General features: G+C 41.4%; 2 protein-coding genes across 3 annotated transcripts in view; both read right to left on the bottom strand.

The window, feature by feature from the left end:
- Window positions 1–1412: 1412 nt before the first annotated feature.
- On the bottom strand, window positions 1413–25137 carry LOC110493767 (kinesin light chain 1). Of its 2 annotated transcripts, XM_021568235.3 has the most exons (15): window positions 24862–25137; window positions 23788–24018; window positions 22487–22565; window positions 21896–22124; window positions 21560–21647; window positions 20856–20957; window positions 18815–18988; window positions 18201–18300; window positions 16022–16071; window positions 15412–15467; window positions 15178–15286; window positions 14688–14804; window positions 8868–8992; window positions 3977–4040; window positions 1413–3712 (listed from the first exon to the last, which is right to left on the bottom strand). In XM_021568235.3, exons 1-15 carry the CDS (start codon window positions 25108–25110, stop codon window positions 3629–3631), a joined length of 1857 nt encoding a protein of 618 aa, XP_021423910.1. In that variant the 5' UTR covers window positions 25111–25137; the 3' UTR covers window positions 1413–3628. The 2 variants fall into 2 exon arrangements, with proteins under 2 accessions (XP_021423910.1, XP_021423912.1); XM_021568237.3 differs by lacking the exons at window positions 1413–3712; window positions 3977–4040; window positions 8868–8992 and adding an exon at window positions 9860–12480.
- The window catches only part of LOC110493766 (phosphofurin acidic cluster sorting protein 2), a 103573-nt gene continuing 103119 nt past the window's right edge, over window positions 25003–25456 (bottom strand). Inside the window, exon 25 of the mRNA XM_090204896.1 lies at window positions 25003–25137. Coding sequence (XP_090061022.1) covers window positions 25130–25137 — 8 coding nt within the window. The 3' untranslated portion in view covers window positions 25003–25129. The remainder of the gene's footprint in view (window positions 25138–25456) is intronic.

Genomic DNA, 25456 nt, shown 5'->3' with positions numbered 1-25456 from the left:
ATGCCTATGGTAATTCAACAGTGACTGTGTGTGTATGTGTTCACAGAAACATGTATGGAGCCAGAACATGGAGACTTGCAAGATAATGTGATGAAGTCCAGTCTGACAGATGGGCTTGATACTAATGTCTTTAAATGTAGAAAGACCTGGCACTCAGCATAAAAAATGTATTAAACAGCTTTTACTTGTATTGTCTTTTTTTAAATTATTGAATTGAATCGTATCATTCAATATGGCGAGGGAGAAACCCTATGTATTCTGTACCAGGATCAAGGAACTCCTTTTGTACACGGGAAACCACACAGGAAGGTATGACCACTGTGACATGTTTGCCAAGGTAGCCTCATTTCCATCAAACAAAATTATGATAGGCGCAGTATCTGTATCAGCTGGGAATGACAATGAAAGACGCACGTTGTTATATTAGCAGAACACTGCTTCTATGGTAATTATGTAAATGGTGGTTTATTCTACATGGACCTGTTATTACATTTAAATATTATCAAAACACTTTGTTTAGAATATCTACACAAATTCAGCAATTGCATTCTTAAATTACTCTGCAGGCTACTGACCTATTTGAATCTGATTTGATCTGTCTGTAGTTATTGAACTCAACCCGCATGAGTTTTTTTTGTTGATTGAGTGGGGTGAAACAGCTGCGAGCAAAGCTCTGGCAGATGGGTGTGTCTTGATGGTGACAATGACACACCCAAGAAACACCCACGTCAAACCACACAGACCCAAGCCAACTGAAGTTTTGCATCTGCCATGGCCACCAACATTTTTTGAGGAGCAACCCAAAAACAAGGCCAAATCAGCGGGTCCAGATCCCCTTTAAATATAACCTGCCCTACACAATAGCTTTCAACATACCAGTATTGGTGTAAACCTTTTAATACATTATACAAATAAAAAGTATGTCAAAATATCCATTTTTTCACATAGGTGGTTGCAATGCTGCGAAAAACAGTCGTACTGCACTAGAGTGTTGAAAAAAACATCGTTATGCCAAAAGTTTAGCATTAATTTGCAGGGGGACTCTGCAAAAATAAATCCCCGGTCATGCTGCCAGCATAATATCCTGCTGCTATGAGAACGGTACTCAATGCCGCTGTGCGATAGGAAGCGGGGGTGTCACGTGTGCATGTCCTTGGAAAATAAAACATGTGCTACGTCAAACCGAAGACGGTGTGAATAACAATGCTTTTTATAAATATGGTTTATATAAATCCTTGGTATGTCAGCCACCAGTGTTCCATTAAACGATGCCTGCACTATACTTGACTCTTCAAATTAGGGCTCGATTCCTCCTCGGGCTAAATTTTGTTCATTCTATTCTATATTCTGTTCTATTCCATTTCCATTATCAGAAAAGCAATACCCCTTGATAAGTTAAATCATTTGATTCATTTTCTCAAGACTTCGTGTTTATTTGCATTCAATTAAGGAATTCTGACTGAAAATGATCACGAGATGAATATCATAACCTGAGAATGTTAAACAATCAGTTTTACACCAACAAAAATACCCTTTAAACAGTGAGTCATCTGAATATGAAAAACCTCATCTACATATAAACACATATATAGCACCAAAGTGATACATTTTAAATCTTACAATCATATTTAAACAAATATTAATCATTTAAAAAAACATTCACAATTAAAGCCTAATGATCTTTTTTTAGTTCAATACTATATTCACATGACTGAATAATACAAACTCAATAAAACGTTATCAATCATTATATTTAAGTAGAATCCTTTTTCATTATATAATTGAATATCTGTGCTACAACTGGTAAATAAATCTAAAGGAACTTATCTCTTGCATGGCTGAATGAAAATAAAAAAGTCTTACTTTTGGTATCAATCCAGTAACGTTCTTAGAGAGGAAAATCTACAATGTTTTGTTTGTTTGTTACCTTCACTCGTCAACATTGAAACATTTTGACATCCATACAAAAGTTAGCCTTCGCCTGTGCCAGTCTGTTTGTGCTATCATGCCAACTTAGATGTCACTTATTATCATGCCAAACATGACAATTTTGCTGTGAGGCTAGACTGTTGGGCTTGAGAATGTGCAATGGAGTGGTCAAGAGCACAAACAGAACAGGGAAGATATGGCTATACTCTTAGAAAAAAAAGTGCTATCTAGAACCTAAAAGGGTTCTTCGGCTGTCCCCATAGGAGAAACCTTTCAAGAACCCGTTTTGGTTCCAAGTAGAACCCTTCTTAGTTCCATATAAAACCCTTGACACAGAGGGTTCTACATGGAACACAAAAGAGTTCTACCAGGAACCAAAAATGTTTATTCTATGGGGACACCCAAAGAAGCCTTTTGGAACCCATATAGCATGAATTAGAACTAAGATACAGAATTGTAAAGTATAGCCTTGGGAAACACTAGATCCCGGACCCTGAGATAAATAATTACTGTATTCGTTTCTTATACAGAGCCTGAAGAAACGTAAAATAACCAGGTCAATATGTGGTTACAATCTAACATAAAATGATAATTACATCATGACATTTGACCTTTACTGAGTAAGTACTGAGATTAAGGTTAATTTCAGTAGCTGCGCTTTCCCCCAGAGTTATTTGTGCTCATATTGCTCCTTTAACTTGAAAATCTCTGAGGAACACCCTAACTAATGAACATGGTAAAAAAAAAAAAAAGTCATTTGGAACAAGCTACCAGCGGTTCTGGCACCACTTTGTTTTACACTCAACCATGCTAAAGGCTAAGCTATAGTAACAGCTATATTTTTTATTTAACTCGGCAAGTCAGTAAAGAACATATTCTTATTTACAATGACAGCCTACCCTGGCCAAACCCTAACGACGCTGGGCCAATTGTGCGTCGTCCTATGGGACTCCCAATCACAGCCGGTTGTGATACAGCCTGGAATCGAATCAGGTAGTGACACCTCTAGCACGGAGATGCAGTGCCTTAGACCACTGCTCCACTCGGGAGCCCCCTATATAAACAAGAAATATCTGGTTCCATAAACTATTTTCTTTGTGTACATTTTTATTAGGTGAAGTACCCCTTTCAATCTCAGATATATTTGATTCTATATTCTAAATTCATGAATAACATCTCCGTGACTTAATTACTATTTAACTACAGTACCGAGTATCTTCATGGTTATGGAAAGGGGGAGAAAACACTGCAAAAAGAAGCGTAATAGCTCAATTGAACAGCTCTTGAAAATAATAATCCTCTCTGATTTGGGAAGAGTACTGACCCACCATGCTTTCGGAAGCTGTGGGTATAGTGAATAATAGATCCAGGCTTGGTCGCCATGGGAAACACTATTGTCCACAATATACTGCCCTGGGTGTCTGATTGCACAGAGCACCTTAAGGGGATTTGTATCAAACTAAGCCAAGCAGTAAGGATTCTCGCGGTCTAATCTCACAATATATCAATGACATTAAAACCAAGCACATTTTTACAATATATATTTTTTGTATTCTACAGAAAGTCTACAAAATTCATAGAATGTCTAGAAATCAGCAATAACATTAAACAGTGTTTAAATGTAGGAATGGAAACTACAGAATTTTTGGTTTAGAATTAAACATAATATTTGGTAAAACTGTTGGGAGTGTGTGTGTGTTCAGTTTCCAGTTCCACTGTAGAGCTCAACAGTACTGGAACTCAGGTTCCTGCTCTGCCTTAGCCTCCTGCCACCTGCTGGACTCTGTAAAGAGAACGAGAGAGACAGAGACAGGAGGAGAGAGATAGGGAGACAGAGAAAGAGAGAGAAAATGAAAGAAATACAGATAAAAAATGTTAAAAAATACAAGGTCATGCTTTATCACTAAACCTGATTTTGAAGAGAGAGAATGGTGGGGGTGTTTTTAGAACAGGTATCTTGGTCCTGGGTGAACTAAGGTGAACTATTCAGCAGGCAGCCGATAAGTTGCTTCAAGGCCATAATACAAACTAAGCAAGTATTGAATACCTGAAAGGAGTCATCGTCATCACTTCTCTTGTTCAAATAGTTCAGAGAGGCAGCTCGTTTCATACTGCAAAGAAAAACAAAGCATTTTCACTTAAGCACATTTAGATGAAATGTCTTATGCTTTGGAGAGTGTGTGTGTGTCTTTGTTCGTGTGAGGCCACTGAAGGGTACTGGACCTAGAATGAATAGAGGGGTGTATCGTGTTGTGTGAATTTGTGTGTCAAATTAATGTCGCAACATTTTAATTTGTTTACACAGTTGTCAAGTGCATTTCAATTTTGTTTGATTTAGTAAAACTTACTGAATATCTTCTCAGAATAGCATAGCTTTGTGTGAGATTAATATAACAGTACATTTAAGATGATTTTTGTGCTATTTATCTTCAACGGAATCTTATACAGAAATGCTGGGTTGGTGGGCCTAATAAAGAGGAAGACAATAGCTGTAAAAAACAAAACAAAAAAACCCTGGAGCATTATCCTTAACCAAAAACGCAGTGTCAGACTTGAGGTGCTGTAGTTGCAGAAACACAATTAAGATAATGAAGATTGGAGTGGAGAGGGAATACATTTTTTTTTTTTAGATTCTTGGTTAAAATAATCTCCAGTGTGTGAATATTGTCATCTAAATATATATATTATACATAGAAAATTGTATTTTGACACTATTGAGACAGCATGGAAATCAGATGGGGATACAGGCAGGTGGGAGAAACATTGTACTGAAATGAATCACATTTGACATTATTGGCTATTTTGGCATTTAAAGCCCCATTCAGCCTCCAAAGCACCTCATTTCCTCAGCCACTTTGTGATGCAAATATACTTTTTTTTTAACCTTTCCCATATTCAAGTCATTTCACATCTTTTCTTAATAGCCTCATGAACATAGCAACTTGGTTGCAGCTTCTATCTGTGCTAGAATGGTTGAGAAGGCCATAACAGCCGAGAATATCCACACCGGTGCATCCCTAATTGAATGTCTAAAACCAGATCGAAAGTATGTAGTCAGGTCCAAAATTATTGGCAAAAGATCAGCAAACAAAAATTGTATAGAATAAATAATAAATACTGAGCAATATAATTTATATAATTTTTTACAATTACAGTATTTTATACTAATACAATTGCTCAGAGAAATACATTTTGTTAAACAAGTAATAAGTAAATAAGAATAAAATATATTGGCACCCCTGTTTAATACTCCAGGACCCTCCGATTGCGAAGATTGACAATAGATTTCACAAGCTGTTGTGCAAATGGAATAGACAACAGGTGGAAATTATAGGCAATTAGCAAGACAATTAGCAAGACAATTAGCAAGACAATAAAGGAGTGGTTCTGCAGGTGATAACCACAGACCACTTCTCAGTTCCTATGCTTCCTTGCTGATGTTTTGGTCACTTTTGAATGCTGGCGGTGCTTTCACTCTAGTGGTAGCATGAGACGGAGTCTACAACCCACACAAGTGGCTCAGGTAGTGCAGCTCATCCAGGATGGCACATCAATGCAAGCTGTGGCAAGAAGGTTTGCTGTGTCTGTCAGCGTAGTGTCCAGAGCATGGAGGCGCTACCAGGAGACAGGCCAGTACATCAGGAGACGTGGAGGAGGCCGTAGGAGGGCAACAACCCAGCAGCAGGACCGCTACCTCCGCCTTTGTGCAAGGAGGAGCAGGAGGAACACTGCCAGAGGCCTGCAAAATGACCTCCAGCAGGCCACAAATGTGCATGTGTCTGCTCAAACGGTCAGAAACAGACTCCGAGGGTGGTATGAGGGCCCGACGTCCACAGGTGGGGGTTGTGCTTACAGCCCAACACCGTGCAGGACGTTTGGCATTTGCCAGAGAACACCAAGATTGGCAAATTCGCCACTGGCGCCCTGTGCTCTTCACAGATGAAAGCAGGTTCACACTGAGCACATGTGACAGACGTGACAGTCTGGAGACGCCGTGGAGAACGTTCTGCTGCCTGCAACATCCTCCAGCATGACCGGTTTGGCGGTGGGTCAGTCATGGTGTGGGGTGGCATTTCTTTGGGGGGCCGCACAGTGTGCTCGCCAGAGGTAGCCTGACTGCCATTAGGTACCGAGATGAGATCCTCAGACCCCTTTGTGAGGCCATATGCTGGTGTGGTTGGCCCTGGGTTCCTCCTAATGCAAGACAATGCTAGACCTCATGTGGCTGGAGTGTGTCAGCAGTTCCTGCAAGAGGAAGGCATTGATGCTATGGACTGGCCCGCCCGTTCCCCAGACCTGAATCCAATTGAGCACATCTGGGACATCATGTCTCGCTCCATCCACCAACGCCACGTTGCACCACAGACTGTCCAGGAGTTGGCGGATGCTTTAGTCCAGGTCTGGGAGGAGATCCCTCAGGAGACCATCCGCCACCTCATCAGGAGCATGCCCAGGCCTGGTAGGGAGGTCATACAGGCACATGGAGGCCACACACACTACTGAGCCTCATTTTGACTTGTTTTAAGGACATTACATCAAAGTTGGATCAGCCTGTAGTGTGGTTTTCCACTTTAATTTGGAGTGTGACTCCAAATCCAGACCTCCATGGGTTGATAAATTAGATTTCCCTTGATACTTTGTGTGATTTTGTTGTCAGCACATTCAACTATGTAAAGAAAAATAAGAATATAATAAGAATATTTCATTCATTCAGATCTAGGATGTGTTATTTTAGTGTTCCCTTTATTTTTTTTAGCAGTGTATATCAGGTAAATCGAAAAATACAAATGTATAAGTGTGATTTCCAAAAGCTAACCAAACAAAAACATCATTACTTTTATGATATGTGTTTGAGCCGTCATGTGCATTAGTAGCACAATTTGCAACTTATTTACATTAGTTGTTACTTACACTTGTTTGTTGACTTCTCCATTTAAAGTGTTGGTTAAGTTTTGGCGAACTTTTCTTAGAGGATGTACAATCATCGCAAATTGAATTATGGAGCGTTTCAGGCCCGGAGTGAACGAAGGCTGAGGGGCTTACGTTGCCAACTTCCCTTGTTTGGCTAATCATTTGCACCAACGACAAAGGTGGCCGCGGGAATCTCCCAAGGGCATAAGGCGAGGGTAAGTGGAGGAGGGTGTGTCTTTTATGAGTTTAAAACGCAGTCAAACACTTAAGACCCACCCTATCCCCTCAGCCCTCAAATTAAGTGGACACTTCTGATGACGTATCATGACGTCTGAAGAGTATACACTTGCAGGGCAAGGGAGGAAGGAATGATTTTTAATATGGACCACCCTTGGCCCGGAAATTCGTCACTTGTTCATCCCCCGATGATTGCGTTTTCAGCCACTGGTAGTTTGTGGGTGCTTTATATGCGCTACAGTCAATTATGACTACTTATATTAAATATATAATTATTAATATTGTAACGACCCTGGGTTTACTCTGCCGCACGAGCATGCTTTTGCGGCACAGTCGATTGCGCGCCGGACCTCGGGCTAGAAGGTCGAGGGTTCGAGACCTGCTCCCTGCCTGTTTCATTACAATGTATACCTACTGTATGAAAGCTAGCAAATTAATTAACGTAAACTCACCTCACTTTTGTACATCGCCATGGTCCATACAATTGACCTTATTTTAGCGCCCCCAAAAACGTAATACTTCCAGATCAACTGTAATGTCAATACCGTTGTAAAGCACCATTTCTCCCCTTTCCAACATAATCAATTACATGACCCCCACGCTGCCCATTTCTGCATGATTCAAGAAGGCAATGAGCCACGTAGGGTCTTTTTAAAAATGGCGGGTGGGGAAGCGAAACTAATGCGTGATAGTGAGTAGAGATGTTGTGTGGGAAAATTGCTTTTTTTCCACTCGATCTGTCCAACTTATCGCCTCTAAAATGTAAATAAAACACTATAAAGAGTTTACATAATGTGTCATTACATACCTGTTTGAAGGTTTGTGTCGGGTTTTTAGGGCGGTGCTAAAGTGATCTTCTTTGAGAACGATCGCTTGCAGTGATGACGCAAAAAATTACTAGGTATCCCCCCTTACCCCCGTCACTGTCTATTTCTTGTTTTTAAAGGATGAGGCAAGTGCTACACCTGGTGAAGAGAGATTGTAATAAATAGTTGCTTTATGCGTGCTGTACATTACGGCATGACACGTCACAATCTAACGGAGGGTCAGTTCTCAACTTTTCTCCAATACTATAGAGCCATTACCATGTCGATCAACGCTGAATAGAAACGTAGTTCACACCCCAGATGTTGAAGTCAACGCAGTCGCTACAGTCCCATTAGTTTTCTTTGTAGCCTCGTTTGAATGTTGCGGTTGCGCACATTTGTACGGAATGGGGCGAGTTTAAGTTAGCTAACTAACGTTAGCCTGCCTAGCTGGAACTTCCGAAGGAAAATGTTTAATTTCTACAATTTCCAAAAGATAACCAAACAAAAACATTACTTATTACGAGACGTGTGTGTCGTCATGTTCATTATTAGCACATTTTCAAACTTATTTGCATTTGTTTTTACTTACACATGTATGTTGAATTCTCCATTGATGTTGTTTTTAAGTTTTTGCGGACTTTACCAATTTCTGTGGTAAATATTTTCTTAACTCTTCTTGAACTGCACTGTTGGTTAAGGGCTTATAAGTAAGCATTTCAAGGTAAGGTCTACACTTGTATTCGGCGCATGTGACAAATAAAGTTTGATTTGATTTGCCAGAGAGGCAACACTGGGGTCTGAAGTTATCATGTAATCGTCAAAGCATTTTATTCTCTGATCCTTGCCACTTTTATGGTCATTTAGAGCCAATTGAATGAAAAAGTCTTACATATTGTAGCTTTAAGGCAGCAAAAATGTTAACTGCATGTGGTGTGAGAACTCACTAGGCACTGTGTATTTGTGCATGTTTGTCTCTCTTACTGGGGGTTGCGTGGGTCGGGGGGACCGTTCCCCTGTAGTTTCTTCACCAGCATCTCGCTGCTTCGCCGTATGACGTCCCGGAGCTTCCCCATCGATCCTGCTCTCCTCAGAACCCAACTGCCATCCTGAAACAACGCCCAGGGTCAGACAGTCCTGTAAACTCAGTCTCCCAATCCCTTCCTGATCGACCCCAGGGGTGTGCACATTTTTATTCCAGTCCAGCCCAAACATATCAGATTGCTTTGGAAAACTGTCTCCAAAAAGCATCAGCAATAAATCTAGGCTGCCAGCATGAAACTTCCTTCACCATACCCAATATGTTTTTTTGCGCTGGCCTAGAACAAAAACCTGCAGACTTTGTAGCTCTCCAGGGTTGTATCTAGTAAAGTGGCTTACTCATACTCACCTTGTCTCCTTTCCTTCATCTGTTATGGTGGGTTAGGGTTAGTACTGGAAGATTAAAAATCAAGTCCACAAATTGGTAGCCACCCTATGGTTTTATACTGGTCAGTATTTTTCAGACCAGTACAAATGAAGGCTGCAGATGAGAAGCTACCCGAACCAAACCCTGCCCTTACTAAGGCATAGTCAAGGGCATTATTTCAAAATCAGTACTTCTCCAGTAGGGGGCTTGAGAGATAGGAATTTACAGTGTGTTGAAGATAATACCTTACATTTCAAACAAGAATGCATGAATAAGATGAAACTGTAGAAATGTTCTTTGCTTTGAGAAACTAGTCTTTGATGCCACACCACCATGGAAGTAAACCTTCAGTCCTTAAACTGACACTTCGAGGGAGAAGGTGGTGAAATGTAATTGGATTCATTTGCAGCCTATTGCTGTGTACTACATTTTAGTATGGCAGTGAAGCCATCATGCGCCAGAGCTTCCGGGTAGTGATACTAGGTCAATGGACTCCAGAGGGAGGGAGGAGAGCATATCGGATGTGCGGTTCCCCCTCAGGTCGGTTTACACAAGCATCCAGCCAAAGAAAAGCCCAAAATGAAAGTCTTTATTTTCAGTCGATGTCAAACATGGTTAAGAGACACATTCATCACAACACAACAAGTGAGAGTGTGCGTAGGCCTACACAATGCCGGGAGAGGAGAACCAGTAATGGAGAGCACAACTTTCAACAGATGGACCAATGAAAAAAAGTATGACACAGCTAAATTGCTCCACTACATAGGCTTACCAGCCAGCCAGTGTGTCAGAATTGGCTAGCTCCACTACTACTGCTTTGGCTCTACAATTACTGCTCAATTTTATATATGTATATTTAATCTGTTTGCGGCGTTCACTGAGATGCTAAAATGCCACAGTTAAGTGGAATTGCATTTTCATACGGTAACAATAGCGTAATTACTTTAAAATATACATGAACTACTTGAACTAATAGTCTCATAGTACCGCATCAGTTTTGGTATAGCACATGCACTTTTAAACCATTATCTGTAAATCTACTATAATTGAGTATATACCTGCACTGATTGTGAAACAGAGTTATTATATCATCGTTAAAGTGCTTAGAGTAACTACATGGCATACAGGCAACTTCAATTTGGTGGTGTTGGCTAATGCTGAAACGACTGGCTAGCTCGAAGGTTAGTTACTAGTACTACAGACTAAAATACATTGTTTCCCCTCATTCTATATTAATACTAACTAAACTAAAAGTGACTTAAACATGGGAAATACAAAAGAAACTGGGACAGTTAAGTCGTGGACATCAGTGAGTACATTTCAAGAAACAGCGTTGTTTGAAACATCTTTACAGTGAGGAAACATAACTGTTCAACGATGCCTCACAATATGATCACACCCAACTTCAATCCCCAACCGAAAGTCGATCTTTAAGCTGCTAAAAGCGTAGCATAACAATAGTCATCAGCAGCATTCATAAAATCTCATGGCAATTTATAACGTATAGCTTTTGAGCAACCAGCTAGGTCTCATGTTACTGTGTTCAAGGTAACTAGGTTGTTGGCTGACAAGATAGCTAACCTTGGTAATTGCATGTGTGCCATGGCTATTCATAGTGGTGTCATAAACTAACATAAGCTGTTATGACTGCCTTACGTCATGGCAGGGTAAAGTAGGCTTTTAAGACGAGAGGATAACAAGAGGGAGAGCTATGCGAGGAACAACAAGAGGACCATCAAGGTAAAACCAAATAATGGACCTCACAAAATTTCACTTGGAAGCTTACAAAATACAAAGTCAAATACAACAACTTTGTGCGGCAGAGTGTATATTAATTTGTGTGTATCTGCTGTTTGTGTCCCTTTGCAATGGCTACTTCAAAACATGAAACAAGATCTCGCTTGGAGCATAATTACAGATTATTATATATATTTTTTTCAAGATGGGTTTGGAGAAGCAATTTGCAAAATGCCATTAAATTCAAACATTTATTCTACAGTTCGCAAGCTGTTCCTCTTTAAAAAGTCAATACCATAATTCCTAAACTTATGGCTATATAATAATAATAATAATGGCTTAAAATATTAAGCAATTGCTTAGAGGGACAATGCAAAGAAATAAGCATTATGATAAACACTATGCTATATAAGAAACTATTTCAAAGTAAACAAAATAAAACAGGAGGCAGATATACATCTCAATAACACAAGTAATCGATGTGTAAACTCAAAAGGTGCTTGTAAGTGGCGACGTGACTTGGAATCATAATAGTGTCACATTATTTGTTTATTTTCTTACATTTCCTCCTATATAACATAATAATACGCATACATATTTAACACGGGTCATGGTCACACTTAAAACAAGTAGCAAGATAACAAAATAAGTGAAAAACAAAATAAGTGAAAAAAAAGGCACCTAGGTAGTTCAATCCTGGTCAAACGTCAGGGCAAAAAGCTGGCTGCAGCAAAATAAAAACCACTACTGTAGCTAGTTGCTCTTCAGTGGCAAATAATGTTATAGCGATAACAAAACGGGATAAAAATTCTGACTGGTCTCATTTGGTAGTGGACTAATAATTGATGCCGTTATAACTGTGCGACTGTGCTTGTTGGAAGATCAATTTAAAAACAATCATATTTGCATACAAGGAGAACAGAAGAGGGAAAATCAAACAACCAATCCGAAGCTTTGATAGTTAAGTTTCCAGTGTTCAATTGGCCTCTGGTGCCACTGTCCAACATCTCTTATTGGTTAGAATATCATACACACTATACAAGTGATGACACAGCAAGAGAAAGGGAGGGACAGAGGGGGAGAGATGGATAGATGAAGAGAAGGGCTGAAAGATGATGCAGAACGATGAGAGAAATCAGTGGGCATGAATGAGATAGGAAGATAACTAGAAAGAAAATGAGGTATAAAGAAAACGCAAGAAGAGGGCAAGAGACAAGGAGACGAGGGGTAGAGTGTAGAAGAAGATAGAGAGCATGCGTAGAGGGGGCGGTGAAAGGTATAATCAGTTTGGGCCAGGATTTGGAGTGGGGATGAAGGAGGAGTCCTTCATGAGAGATTAGAAGAGGCTTCACACAGAGGAAATGACGAGGGGCATCCATTTTGATTCGATTGGCTTGATTTTGATTGGTTGAGAAGAGTGAGGCGGAGGAAGGTCATCCCGCTGATTTAGGCCTAATGAATGAAGGAGAAAGAGAACAAGAAGAAAAGTGGCGAGCGAAAGAGACCGATACAAGAGAGATTGAGGAGAGAGAGAACCAGAACAGGGAGAAAGAGAGATACAACAAAAAAGAGAAAGAAGAAAAAAAATGACAGGCAGAAAAACACAAGGTTAACACACCATTCTAGAGAGGAACAAAGCAAGATTAGAACAAAGCTTAGAACATTATTTTATGACCAATATAAATATAATCAGTATCAAACATGACTGCACACTTGCATTTGTCATAAATAATTAAATGTAGAAGACACAGTGTAGGGCCACAAATAATTGACAATTATAAACCACAGTAATCATTTGAAAAGGTTTAGAGAAGACAAAGCTTTTGTAGTATTCGCTACGCTGCACTGAACGCAATATCGATGAGTCAGCTAATGACAATCAGTGTGAACCGCAGTGGGACTCGAGGGGCACCTTGGCAGTCTGCTCACCCTGCAATGCAGCGTGCACCTAGCCATCTACAGTAGGGAGCAGGGCTGTGGAGAATCTGCTTTAAAACTGATTAGAAACCATTATACACTGAGTATACCAAACATTAGGAACACCTTCCTAATATTGAACAGCCTCAATTCGTCAAGGCATGGACTCTACAAGGTGTCGAAAGAGTACCACAGGGATGCTGGCCCATGTTGACTCCAATGCTTCCTACGGTCTCGTCAAGTTAGTTGGATGTCCTTTGTGTGGTGGACCATTCTTGATACACACAGGAAACTGTTGAACGTGAAAAACCCAGCAGCTTTGCAGTTCTTGACAAACCAGTGCGCCTGGCACCTACTACCATACCCCGTTCAAAGGCACTTACATTTTTTGCCTTGCCCATTCACCCTCTGAATGGCACAATCGATGTCTCAAGGCTTAAAAATCCCTCTCAACCCGTCTCCCTCCATCTACACTGATTGAAGTGGATTTAACAAGTGACATCAATAAGGGATTATAGCTTTCACCTGGATTCACCTGGTCAGTCTGTCATGTATACCTAGTATATATTAAACCAAGTATAATATATAAAATACATTATTAGAGGATATAAATAAATAACATGTCTTCTGGATTGACAAGTGCTCGTCGAACATCTCATTCCAAAATCATGGGCATTAATATCGAGTTGGTCCCCCCTTTGCTGCTTTAACAGCCTCCACTCTTCTGCATAGGCTTTCCACTAGATGTTGGAACATTGCTGCGGGCACTTGCTTCCATTGAGCAACAAGAGCATTAGTGAGGTCGGGCATAGATGTTGGGCGATTAGGTCTGGCTCGTAGTCAGCATTCCAATTCATTCCAAAGGTGATCGATGGGGTTGAGGTCAGGGCTCTGTGCAGGGCAGTAAAGTTCTTCCACACCAATCTCGACAAACCATTTCTGTATGGCGTTGTGTGCACAGGGAATTGTCATGCTGAAACAGGAAAGGGCCTACCCCAAACTGTTGCCACAAAGTTGGAAGCACAGAATCGTCTAGAATGTAATTGTATGCTGTAGCATTAAGATTTCCTTTCACCGGAACCGAGGGGCCTAGCCCAAACCATGAAAAACAGCCTCAGACCATTATTCCTTCTCCACCAAACTTTACAGTTTGCACTATGCATTGGTGCAGGTAGCGTTCTCCTAGCATCCGCCAAACCTGGGTTCATCCATCGGACTGCCATCTAAACCCATTTCGTGAAGCTCCCAACGAACAGTTCTTGTGCTGACTTGAAGAGGCAGTTTGGAACTCGGTAGTGAGTGAGGACAGATGATTTTTACACGCTTCAACTGTCCCATTCTGTGAGCTTGTGATGCCTACCACTTCGCGGCTGAGCCGTTGTTGCTCCTAGACGTTTTCACATCACAATAACAGCACTTACAGTTGAGCGGGGCAGCTCTAGCAGGGCAGAAATTGACAAACTGACTTGTTGGAAAGGTGGCATCCTATGATGGTGCCAAGTTGAAAGTCACTGAGCTCTTTTGTAAGGCCATTCTACTGCCAAATGGTGGCCTATGGAGATTGCATGGTGGTGTGCTCGATTTTATACACCTGTCAGCAACGGGTGCAGCTGAAATAGCCTAATTTACTAATTTGAAGGGGTGTCCACATAATTTTGTATATATTTTACAGTACATATGCACTCAATGCCTTCTTAAATAATATAAGAAGGCTTAGGTGTGTGTCTGTGCAGTGCACTCACCCCGTTCCAGTCCACGCTGCCGTCCTCCCCTGCTTCGGAGGGGCTCTCATATTTTACGCTGCTCAGACTCTCCCTGCTCCTCCTCCTGTCTCCGTCTCTCTGCAGCTCCACCCCACCCTGAACAAAACACACAAATCCTTCCAATATGATTTCACCTTTTGTTCTTACATTATTATTGAAAGTAATTGGTGCAACTGATTGGTAAAAATCAGTAAACCATGCAGTCACAAACACACAATCAAGCAAAATAGTCCATGAATATATGGATGTGCCCTGGATCAAAGAAAGGCAAGCAAGAAATAGGGAAATACTAATACTCAATATGCAACAATAGATCTTAAAGTCTCTGTGAATGTCAACATTCAGTTCGAGCATTTCCATAACTTAATATACACAAGTTTGGATTTCATAGTGTGGATTTAAGCTTGAACGTGTGTGCGTTTTTATACATTTGAGGGTTAATGTGTGTGTGTGTGAGAGAGAAGCTGACCTGTTTTCGGGACCTCAAGGCACACTCCTCCAGGGTCTCAGCGGCCTCCATCTTGCCTTGCCGGCGGTACAGAGCTCCCAGATTACGTAGCGTGGTGTTGACAGTGGGGCTGATAGACACACACACACACCAAGGTCACTTCAAAATCACTGCAGTGACTACAGAGATGCTAATCAGTAGCATTCCTTTACTTCGGTAGTGCTTACAAGTCTTTAAGTGGACTTATTTTCTTACCTGTTCACCTTGCAGTTTTTATACCAGCCGCCATAATCTCCATAGCCGTCTTTGCTCTGGTGATAGAAAAATAGAGTTGGATAGAGGAGGATTTTTAATTATTTTTTTTTTAATCACAGAAAGGGAAACCCCTCACATTTTTGAAAATGACTCAGCTATGACAAACAAACAAACAGTGGGGCAACATCCTGCTTACAGAAAACAGTCCGTCCAGACCACCACTACTGACTGTTAGCAATGTGCACCTTGAGGCATGCTTGGGAAAAGCTTTTTGTTGTTTTCAGCTAGCAGGAAGTTGCTGCCTCGGTGTATGATGTCATATCGCTGCGTCTAAGCATTCTTCCCCCTAATTTTTGTCATTTAGCAGACACTCTTATCCAGAGCAACTTACAGCAGTGAGTACACACATTTTAATGTTCTCTTACTGGTCCCCCATGGGAATTAAACCCTCAAACCTGGTGATTTCAAGCGCCATGCTCTACCAACTGAGCAACACGGGACCAGACCGAATTAACAAGTAAACAAATAGGCGTTCCTGAAAAGAATTGGCACCCCTGCCACATGTCCGTTCATGCCCGCTCGCTCTCTCTCTCTCACACACACACTTTACCTTGCACTCCTCCCGCTCCTCAGCATGCATCCAGATGGGTTTGTTCTCAGCTGCAGAGACAGAGGAGAAAGAGAAAGGTGTGCTGTGTGCTGGCAAAAACACCCCCAACGAGTAACCGACAGGCGTTGAACAAATGGTAGGATACAGACGTAGACAGCTGTACCTTGCTGACATGTAGGCAACATTAGTTCAACTTTGTTCCTTTTTTTCCTGTGACAAGATCGTATCGCAGCCTCTCAATCTCAGTAATGGTTTGAGATGGTTTTAAAACGCTGTTTCAACCTGAGACCAGAATTCTGATAATCCCTCAAATTCATCCCCACCCCCTCACAGAATCAATTGAGACCTATTTGTTAATTAACCGTGCATTATATTGGCATGGTAAGAAACTCAAGAGAGACAAGGTCACAATTCTGCCTCAAATTTATTGAGAATATGGAAAAAGAAATGCGTGAAAATAAAGTTGGCATGAAAGGCACTTGTGTAAAAATACTAAAACCTCAAATCAAAGTCAACTCATCATTTCGCATGTTACATCTTGAGGAGAGATACCTTTGCCATTCAATTTCATTATGGATAAACAAAAATAAATGAAGCATATTTAATTGATTTCATAAAAATGTCAAAATAAAATGAACAGAATATTGTCAGTCAAAAACATTCAATTAAACTCAACATAACATGTGACTGTGAAAGACAATGAAAGTACAGAAAATAAGAATACATGTGGTAGCTTACTTGAAATATCTTGGCATGTTAAGCCTGAAAAACACTATCATAATGAAGACATACTTATCCATTTTTTTTTTTACAGTATGATAACCAATCTTTGTTTTCTTTACAGCGACATAAGTATTATGCTAGTAGTCATAAGTGGTCATGTATGTTATGTATAAAAAAATACATGTGATCCTATAACAGTGTTACGAAGGCATTGTGTCACACTACTTCAAGGAGGGATTTCCAAAGAAAGGTTTGAAATAAGTGACGACTCCATGACAGAAGAACCAAAGAAAAACAAAAAAACAATGCCACTATTATATAAACTATAACAAAGTATGGAATTTTACACAAGATAAAAAAAAGAAAAGAAAACACGAAACTAACAAAGTCTAGACAATTCCATGCCCTCATGCATGAAGACACAAAAAACCGAGACTTAAATATCTTTGTATCGCAAATGGTAATAAATAATTAAATGGAGAGCAATATAATAAGAAACACCTATGTAAACCAAGTTGGATTTTGTTCTTGTTTCAGATATGTGCATATTTCACTCTGGGAAAAACCCCACCAATGTTTCCACTTACCTTCATTGCTGTGTATCATATGCACACTCCCAGTGATTATCCTACAATAATATGGCATTTAGAGAGAACGTTCAAGAAGACCTTTTATGGCACTTTGATCATCCTTAACACCGCAAGTGAAAACTATCAGGTACAGCTTGCAAATGCCAGGAACAAGTTTCCAATACATTCAATATGGGAAGAAGTCAAATCCTCTTCTTCCAATGGGGTAATTTAACAAAAAAAAAAAACATTGTTTAGTTAGCCCTTAAAATATATTCAAAATCTTTACATCTAAATTTATTTTAATTTTAAATATACTAAACAATCCTTTCATATACTCTTAGTAACCAGTTGCTTTCTTTATATAGAAATTCAAAAATGATTGAAGTATTTCTTGAACAGCTCTTAAAATCAGTCTGCTCTATCCTGCACCATTCTGTACTTCAAGTCGAATGTTGACTATGTTCTCATTAGCAATGAACCGCTACACTTCATTGTCATTAACTGGGTGTCATAATAACCCATCCTAACAATTGATGGCAAATTGTGACAAATCACAGTTAGCATTGTCTGCTGGCAAACTAGCTGTGTGTGAAATAACGGTGTTCTAAAATGTCAGAACCACAGACTTATTGTACGTCTATGGTCAGTACAGTCAGGTGCTCTATTGTTCCTTCTAGAAACCGAAGACTTTGAATTCACAAGGAGTTATGTAAATGGACTCACGTTGATGTCGATTGACTGAACAGCCATTTAATGTGAAAGAAACACTAGATCGTACTGTAACTGTGTAGATGAAGAACATTCTGAAAAAAAAGTGAGGCAAAGTGACTACTGTCCCCAAGTGTTTGTTGTGGCCCTTTCGAGTTTTGGACTAGTTTGCTCACCATCCACGGATCCAAATTCCTTCTCGTGAGCTTGGGTGAGGATCTCTTTGTAAAGGATTTCCGCCTCCTTGTACTTCCCCTGCTTCAAGTAACACGAAGCCTGGGAGACGGGAGAAAAGGTTCAGACATTTCACCTTTGAACTACAAGTACGCACAAAGCAAATCACTGAACCAGATGCAACCATCACGGTTTTTGATCTTTAAAAGGAAAACAAAGTTCATTCTCATCCTTGCACCATCTTGTTTAGTCTAATACCAATATAAATAAAAACAACATAACAGGATCAAAGAGCTATGGAATGGATGAACAACTTTGGTTCTCATAGGACAGGGGTGTCAAATTAATTCCATGGAAAGCCTAGTGTTTTTTAAATATTTGTATTAAGCCCTAGACAATCAGGTGTCAGGAGTCAGTTCACCCCCCCCCCCATGGAATGAGTTTGACACCTGTGTCATATGGCCTTAGTGTCTGCTGGTTTTTGTTCTTAATTTGAAACCACTGTCTGATTTGTGCAATTAGTGTCAGAGGAAAGAGAAAACCAGCAGACATGAGTTGTTCACCCCTGAGCAGCAGTAGACTCAAGCACGGCAGTCAAGCCAGGCAGCCCCCTCACCAAGTTGTTCTTGGTCTTGGCCACGTTGGGGTCGTCAGGGCCCAGCCGGCGCTCGTAGATCTCCAGGGCACGGCAGTAGTAGTACTCCACCTCCTCGTACTTGCCCTGATTTTGGCACAGCAGGGCCAGGTTGTTCAGCTGCTTGGCCACATCAGGATGGTCCTTGCCCAGCACCTATATGGGAGGCGAGAGGACAGAAGCATCAACCAACACGAGTTGAGGTGCAGCCAAATAATCATTGAAACATTTCTAGAGATAGCAACTCATTCTGAAAGACGTATTGTATAAAGTCTCAGTCAAAAGTTGACACCTACTCATTCTAGGATTTTTCTTTATTTTACACATTGCAGAATAATAGTGAAGACATCAAAACTATTAACTAACACATATGGAATCATGTAGTAACCAAATGGTGTTAAATCAAAATATATTTTAGATTATTAAAAGTAGCCACCCTTAATGACAGCTTTGCACACTCACACCATTCTCTCAACCAGCTTCATTAGGTAGTCACCAGGAATGCATTTCAATTAACAGGTGTGCCTTGTTAAAAGTTAATTTGTGGAATTGATTTCCTTCTTAATGCATTTGAGCCAATCAGTTATGTGGTGACAAGGTAGGGGTGGTATACAGAAGACAGCCCTAGTTGGTAAAAGACCAAGTCCATATATTATGGCAAGAACAGCTCAAATAAGCAAAGAGAAACGACAGTCCATTACTTCAAGACATGGCCAGTCAATGCGGAACATTTTAAGAACTGCCATAGAAAAGGAAAACCCGGAGTTACCTCTGCTGCAGAAGATAAGTTCCTTAGAGTTAATTGTAGCTCAGATTGCAGCCCAAATAACAGACATCTGAACAGCAACTGTTTAGAGGAGACTGCGTGAATCAGGCCTTCATGGTCGAATTGCTGCAAAGAAACCACTAAATAAGAAGAGACATGCTTGGGCCAAGAAATGCGAGCAATGGACATTAGACCGGTGGAAGTTTGTCCTTTGGTCTGATGAGGCCAAATTTGAGATTTTTGGTTCCAACCGCTGTGTCTTTGTGAGACGCAGAGTAGGTGAACGAAGGATCTCCACATGTGCGGTTCCCACCGTGAAGCATGGAGGTGGTGTGATGGTGCTTTGCTGGTGACACTGATTTATTTAGAATTCAAGGCACACTTAACTAGAAGGCTACCACAGCATTCTGCAGCGATACGTCATCCCATCTGGTTTGTGCTTAGTGGGACTATCATTTGTTTTTAAACAGGATTATGATCCTAAACACACCCCCAGGCTGTGTAAGGGTTATTTGACCAAGGAGAGTGACATGGCCTCCACAATCACCCGACCTCAACCCAATTGAGATGGTTGGGATGAGTTGGACCGCAGAGTGAAGAAAAAGCAGCCAACAAGTGCTCAGCATATGTGGGAACTCCTTCAAGACTGTTGGAAAAGCATTCCTCATGAAGCTGTTTGAGAGAATGAGTGTGCAAAGCTGTGATCAAGGCAAAAGGTGGCTACTTTGAGAATCAAAAATATTTGAATTGTTTAATACTTTTTTGGTTATTACATGATTCCATGTGTTATTTCATAGTTTTGATGTCCTCACTATTATTCTACAATGTAGAAAATAGTAAAAATAAAGAAAAATGAGGAATGGAATGAATAGGTGTGCCCAAACTTTTGACTGGTACTGTATATATGATAAAACATTGATGTGTTATGGCTGCCATGAAACCATTAGAACTGTTCTGGAACAGAGTGACGGCATCATTTATTAAAGAACCTCCGCTATCATCAAAGCTACAAAAAATATAATAGGACCTCATATCAACGCCTCGCCAAGTTAAAAATGATTAATGAGCTGGTGATGAACTTCGGTTATTAGCACCACCTATGTAAAGTTACTTTTCAATTCCAGATTGTGACATTTGCAATTGTTGAGTACATTCATGGGTAATATTGCTAATTGAATGTAGCACAGTACAAATGAACTGACATTGTATCATTGTACCAAGTATGTCTGCACTGGGTATGTACTGCACTGGACCCACCTTCTCTCTGATCTCCAGAGCCCTCTTGCAAAGGGGCTCAGCTTCCTTGTACTTCCCCCTCTTTCCATACAGCACTGCCAGATTGTTCAGTGTCGCAGCCACCTGAGAAACAGAAGGATTAGTGAGCAGCTTTCATCATGTTATGTAGCTGCTCTGTGCCTGCAGTGAGGTGAGTCAAACAAGGGAGCCTGTACTGTTTTAGTGCTCCCAAAAGTGCAACTACAAAATGTGTAATCTTATAGACCTCTAACACCACTACATTATGACATTAATATAAATTGACAATAGTTATACAATTTGTGATAACGGACATTTCACCTTTGGGAGCACTTTACACTACAGTGACTGAGGACCTTTTGCATTCCCATCATGCCATGTACTTTCCAGGAGCCTGTGATGTGGATGTGTATGAATGCATATTAACTAACATCTCTCTGGCTAGATGCCTGTCCAAGTGCTGACACAACCAGATTTGCCATTAGGAACATGACAAATAGTACATTCCTGTAATGTATTAATGGCCCACATGCTTTAGGATTAACCAGCCCTTGGAGCCGCTAACGGCGGTTTCAACCTGACTAACTCCAACCCATGTCCTAGCAAATCTTAATATCCAACCAAAGATTAACAACAACAAAAAAATTCAGAAAAGTCCCTTTTGTCTAGTGAGAAAAGATATTGCTCCATCCGGTAGACTAGCTCACCGCAGGGTGGTCTTTCCCAAGGGTTTTCTCCCGGATAGACAGTGCGTCGTTGAGCAGGTGAGCCGCCTCCTTGTATTTGTTCTGGTCCCTGAAAAAAAGAAAAAAAAGAAAAGGGAAATACATAAGTCTAAAAGAAAAAGATCCGGAATACATTCTGTACAGAAGAGAGAAGCAGTGTGTAGATAAGTGGTATTGGTGGTGAAAATGTGCGGTTACAGAGGTGTTACAGTATAATGACAAAGGACAGCCGCACATAAGTGTGATAACACGGCTCCAGCAGGAGAAGGGTTAATATGGTGGGCTACGACACAAAGACACACTCAACCACACACACACCTGTAGACCAGGGCCAGGATGTTGAGCATGGTGGCCACGTCAGGGTGGTCGTGTCCGGATGTCTTCTCCAGGTCCTCCAGGGCCTGTTTGCAGAGGGGCACGGCCACCTCATAGCGGCCCTGGGAGGCGTACTGGATAACCAGGTTGTGGAGGGTCCTCAGGCGGGCTGGGATCTCATAGCCACCCTGCTGGGCAGCGGCCACCGCTGCGCTGTTATGCTGGTGCGGCACTGAAGGAGAGGACGGGGCAGGGGCATATGCGGTTTGTTCACAGTTAGAAGGTTTGGGCAGTTGCCGCAGAGTTTTACATTCGTATAATATGGATTTGGAATTCTCAATCAATAAAATATAAAGATTTGAAGACTAATAAAATGCCAGTTCTGTGCTGATAAAATTATTGGATTTGAGGGTCCTCAGCTCAATATTAGAGCAAATTTATTTCAAATATGAGACCTTAAATAAATAAAAAATAAGATGACGCAACAGGTTGTTGTTTGACGTTATGCACCAAAGATATGAACATGAAAAAATCTATACTAATCCGATACTGTATGACGACGCAGGATATGGTTGTAGTAGACAGACCGCTTACTTCCTTGACTGTTTTCCTCCTCATCATTGGGGAAGAGGTCGTCCAGTGTATCTTTAGGAGGCTCTCCATCTTTCTCCTCCTGGAAATAAAACAATGTCGCTTATTGCCAATTTCATCCTTTTTCAGGACATCTGGTTTAGTCTAAGGAGTGGAATTCTAATTATATACTCAGTGGCAGTTACATTTGCCAAGACCTACCCCACAGTTTACAAACAGCCAGGGTAGCACTTTTGACTAGAAATTAAAGTTACATTGTGCCTTTAAAACCCAGATGGCCACAAGAAGTTTCCATCGAATTTAGAGTCAATGTTTGACAGACAGCAGGGTGCTCAAGGAGACTCATGCACCTCATCACGGTTCCCTTCAGGCTGAACTAGAAACACTCCACCCCACCTTCCACATTCATACCATCTGTCCTTGCATTCCCAGACACGTACAGGAACTATAAATATTCAACAGCCGACATCATTTGAACAGTGCTAAATTCCAGTCTGGACTACATTTGGTACATATTAACGAGCTCTCGTCAATATGTATAAATGTTAATGGCTAAATGAGTTGCCTTAACAGCAGCCAAGGGACAGATGACTTCCGCCCAACATACACTTTAATCAGTTCATAATGGTTGGGGCGTCATTATAAATAAGAATTTGTTCTTAACCAACTTGCCTAGTTAAATAAAGGGTAAATTCATTATTATAATATATATATTAAAGATGGTGAGTGAGACCCATTCATTCACCTTGGCAGCCTGCACTGCTCATGGAAAGGGAGAAAAAGAGGGAAGAATAAAGAAGATTACGAGGAGTGAAATGGCTCTTTTATGACAGAATATGGCACTCGTCTGTCTAGTTAACTAATAGGCTGCTAGGTTTTACAAAAGACGTGCTCTCAGCTCTCATTTCATCTCATAGGGAGAATTCCCTAGCCATCAATCCGCTCTAAAAATTATCTTGCACATAAATGGAGAGATCCAAATCCTGGTTGAGAATAGAGAATGTAGACTACATAGGCAGTAGAGAAGAGGTCAAGTATTATCGACAGGTCACAGTTGCAACCCCCCAGAAGCGACTTCATCAGCCGAGGCTTATGCAATGCCTGATTACTTGCATTAGGATCACAGCTCTGGAGCTGGTTCAATTGTTTATGATCAGGGAGTTTGTGTGTTTATTACCTCAGAGAAAGAAATGTGTTCTCTTCATACTTCATGAACTGATTTGGCAGCAGTGCGTTTGTGCTTGCGTGCAAGTGATTGTGTTGTGCATCTAAGTATGGGTGTATGTGAGTGCATAACAACTCACAGTAGGGGACACATCCTCGTCGTACTTCTTCAGCTGATTCATGAACTCCAGATGCTTCTTCTCCTCTTCCAGCTGGGCCACACTCTGTTCGCTCTTCTGCAGCTTTTGCTGGGTGCCCGCCAGCTCGTCCCGCAGCCACTGGTTCTCTTGGCACAGTCGACGTACCTGGGCACGCAGCTTCTGCTTCTCCGACTCCACAGCGTTCAGGTGGGCAGACAGGGCCATCATCACCTGATAGAGAAAAGTGCATACATGTAGAGGGATCAATTAATTATGTATGCGATTCAGCCCTAGGACCATGCCTCAGAACGACCTGGTGACTCCTGGCTGTACCCGTCTCCCTGGTCATGCTTCTGATCCAGTTTCTGCTGTTCTGCCTGTGGCTATGGAACTCTGACCTGTTCACAGGGTGTACTACCTTGTCCTGGACCTCCTCTCTCTCACCCTCTCCAGCACCTGCTGTCTCAGCCTCTGAATGCTTGGCTATGAAAAGCCAGCTGACATTTACTCCTGAGGTGCTGACCTGTTGCCCCTCTACAACCACTGATTATTATTTGACCCTGCTGGTCATCTATGAACGTTTGAACATCTTGAAGAACGATCTGGCCTTAATGGCCATGTACTCTTGTAATTGCCACCCGGCACAGCCAGAAGAGGACCGGCCAACTCTCAGAGCCTAGTTCCTCTAGGTTTCTTCTTAGGTTCCTGCCTTTTGAGCGAGTTTTTCCTTCTGCATTGCATCTGCATTGCATTACATCTGCATTGCTTGTTCTTTGTGGTTTTAGGCTGTGTTTCTGTATAAGCACTTTGTGACATCTTTATAAATCCAATTGATTGATTGATTAATAATGAAGGTCACAATTTGTGGCAGCGGTGGATTCATGTGGCCAGAGACAGGCAGCCTACATAAACCAGAGAAAGACAAGTTAACTTCAAAACATGAAACTCTGACGCATGCAACATTAACTCCTGTTTAACGTTAACTCATGGGGATCCCCCCCAAGAATGGATTGAGAAACTGTGCTTTAACCACCCCAAGTCTCTTCCCATCACCCTTGGACCCTCAACCCTTACCTGCGCCTCGCCCAGCCCCAGCTCGATCATCTCCACTGACTTGCGCAGCAGGCTGGACTTCTCGTGCACCAGGTTGGCCTCCTCGTCCTTCTTCAGGCAGCGGATGGTCTCCAGCAGGCTGTGCAAGATGGAATTGTGCTCGCTCTTCAGCGCCTCCAGGCCCTGGATCACCAGCTTGGTGCTGGAGATGATCTCCTCCTGGGACAGCTTCTCCAGACGGTCTTCCCTGGGGTACACCATGATTGACATTGCCTAGTGGACCTAGGACCTAATACACTTAGTGGAGGGAAGTGGAAGAAAATGAAGGTAGATGTTAGGTCACTCTTCAGGCAGTGGTTCCTTTTAATGCCATAACCTCACTTTTGGGGATTTTCTTTGGACCCATCAGAGCAAAACAATAGCCTACTTCTTTTCACAAGTTGTTTTTTAGTGACACAGAAGGGACTAGCCGCTACTAACCTCCATTTGGGAAACTGCTCTAGGGTCAAGTGGGGGGAATACACAGCTCAATTGTCTGGTCTTGTTACGCGCTACACAGAAAGCTTGTCAACAGGAGGCTTAATAATGCTCCAAGACAAGTCAGAGTGATGCTCCT

This window comes from Oncorhynchus mykiss, chromosome 17, assembly GCF_057628025.1.
Source record: "Oncorhynchus mykiss isolate SJ-2025 chromosome 17, ASM5762802v1, whole genome shotgun sequence".
Taxonomy (NCBI): domain Eukaryota; kingdom Metazoa; phylum Chordata; class Actinopteri; order Salmoniformes; family Salmonidae; genus Oncorhynchus; species Oncorhynchus mykiss.
The sequence above is the reverse complement of the archived record's forward strand: the minus strand, read 5'-3'. Positions and strand labels throughout refer to the sequence as shown.

Bases quoted from the DNA above. Each gene is read 5' to 3' on its own strand.
- LOC110493767 (XM_021568235.3), bottom strand. From the start codon at position 25,110: ATGTCAATCATGGTGTACCCCAGGGAAGACCGTCTGGAGAAGCTGTCC. The intron at 18,989-20,855 runs GTGGGTCCAGTG...CCTCCCATATAG, and splicing joins CTCTGGAGATCAGAGAGAAG to GTGCTGGGCAAGGACCATCC. The intron at 15,287-15,411 runs GTAAGAAAATAA...TGTGTCTATCAG, and splicing joins AAAAACTGCAAGGTGAACAG to CCCCACTGTCAACACCACGC.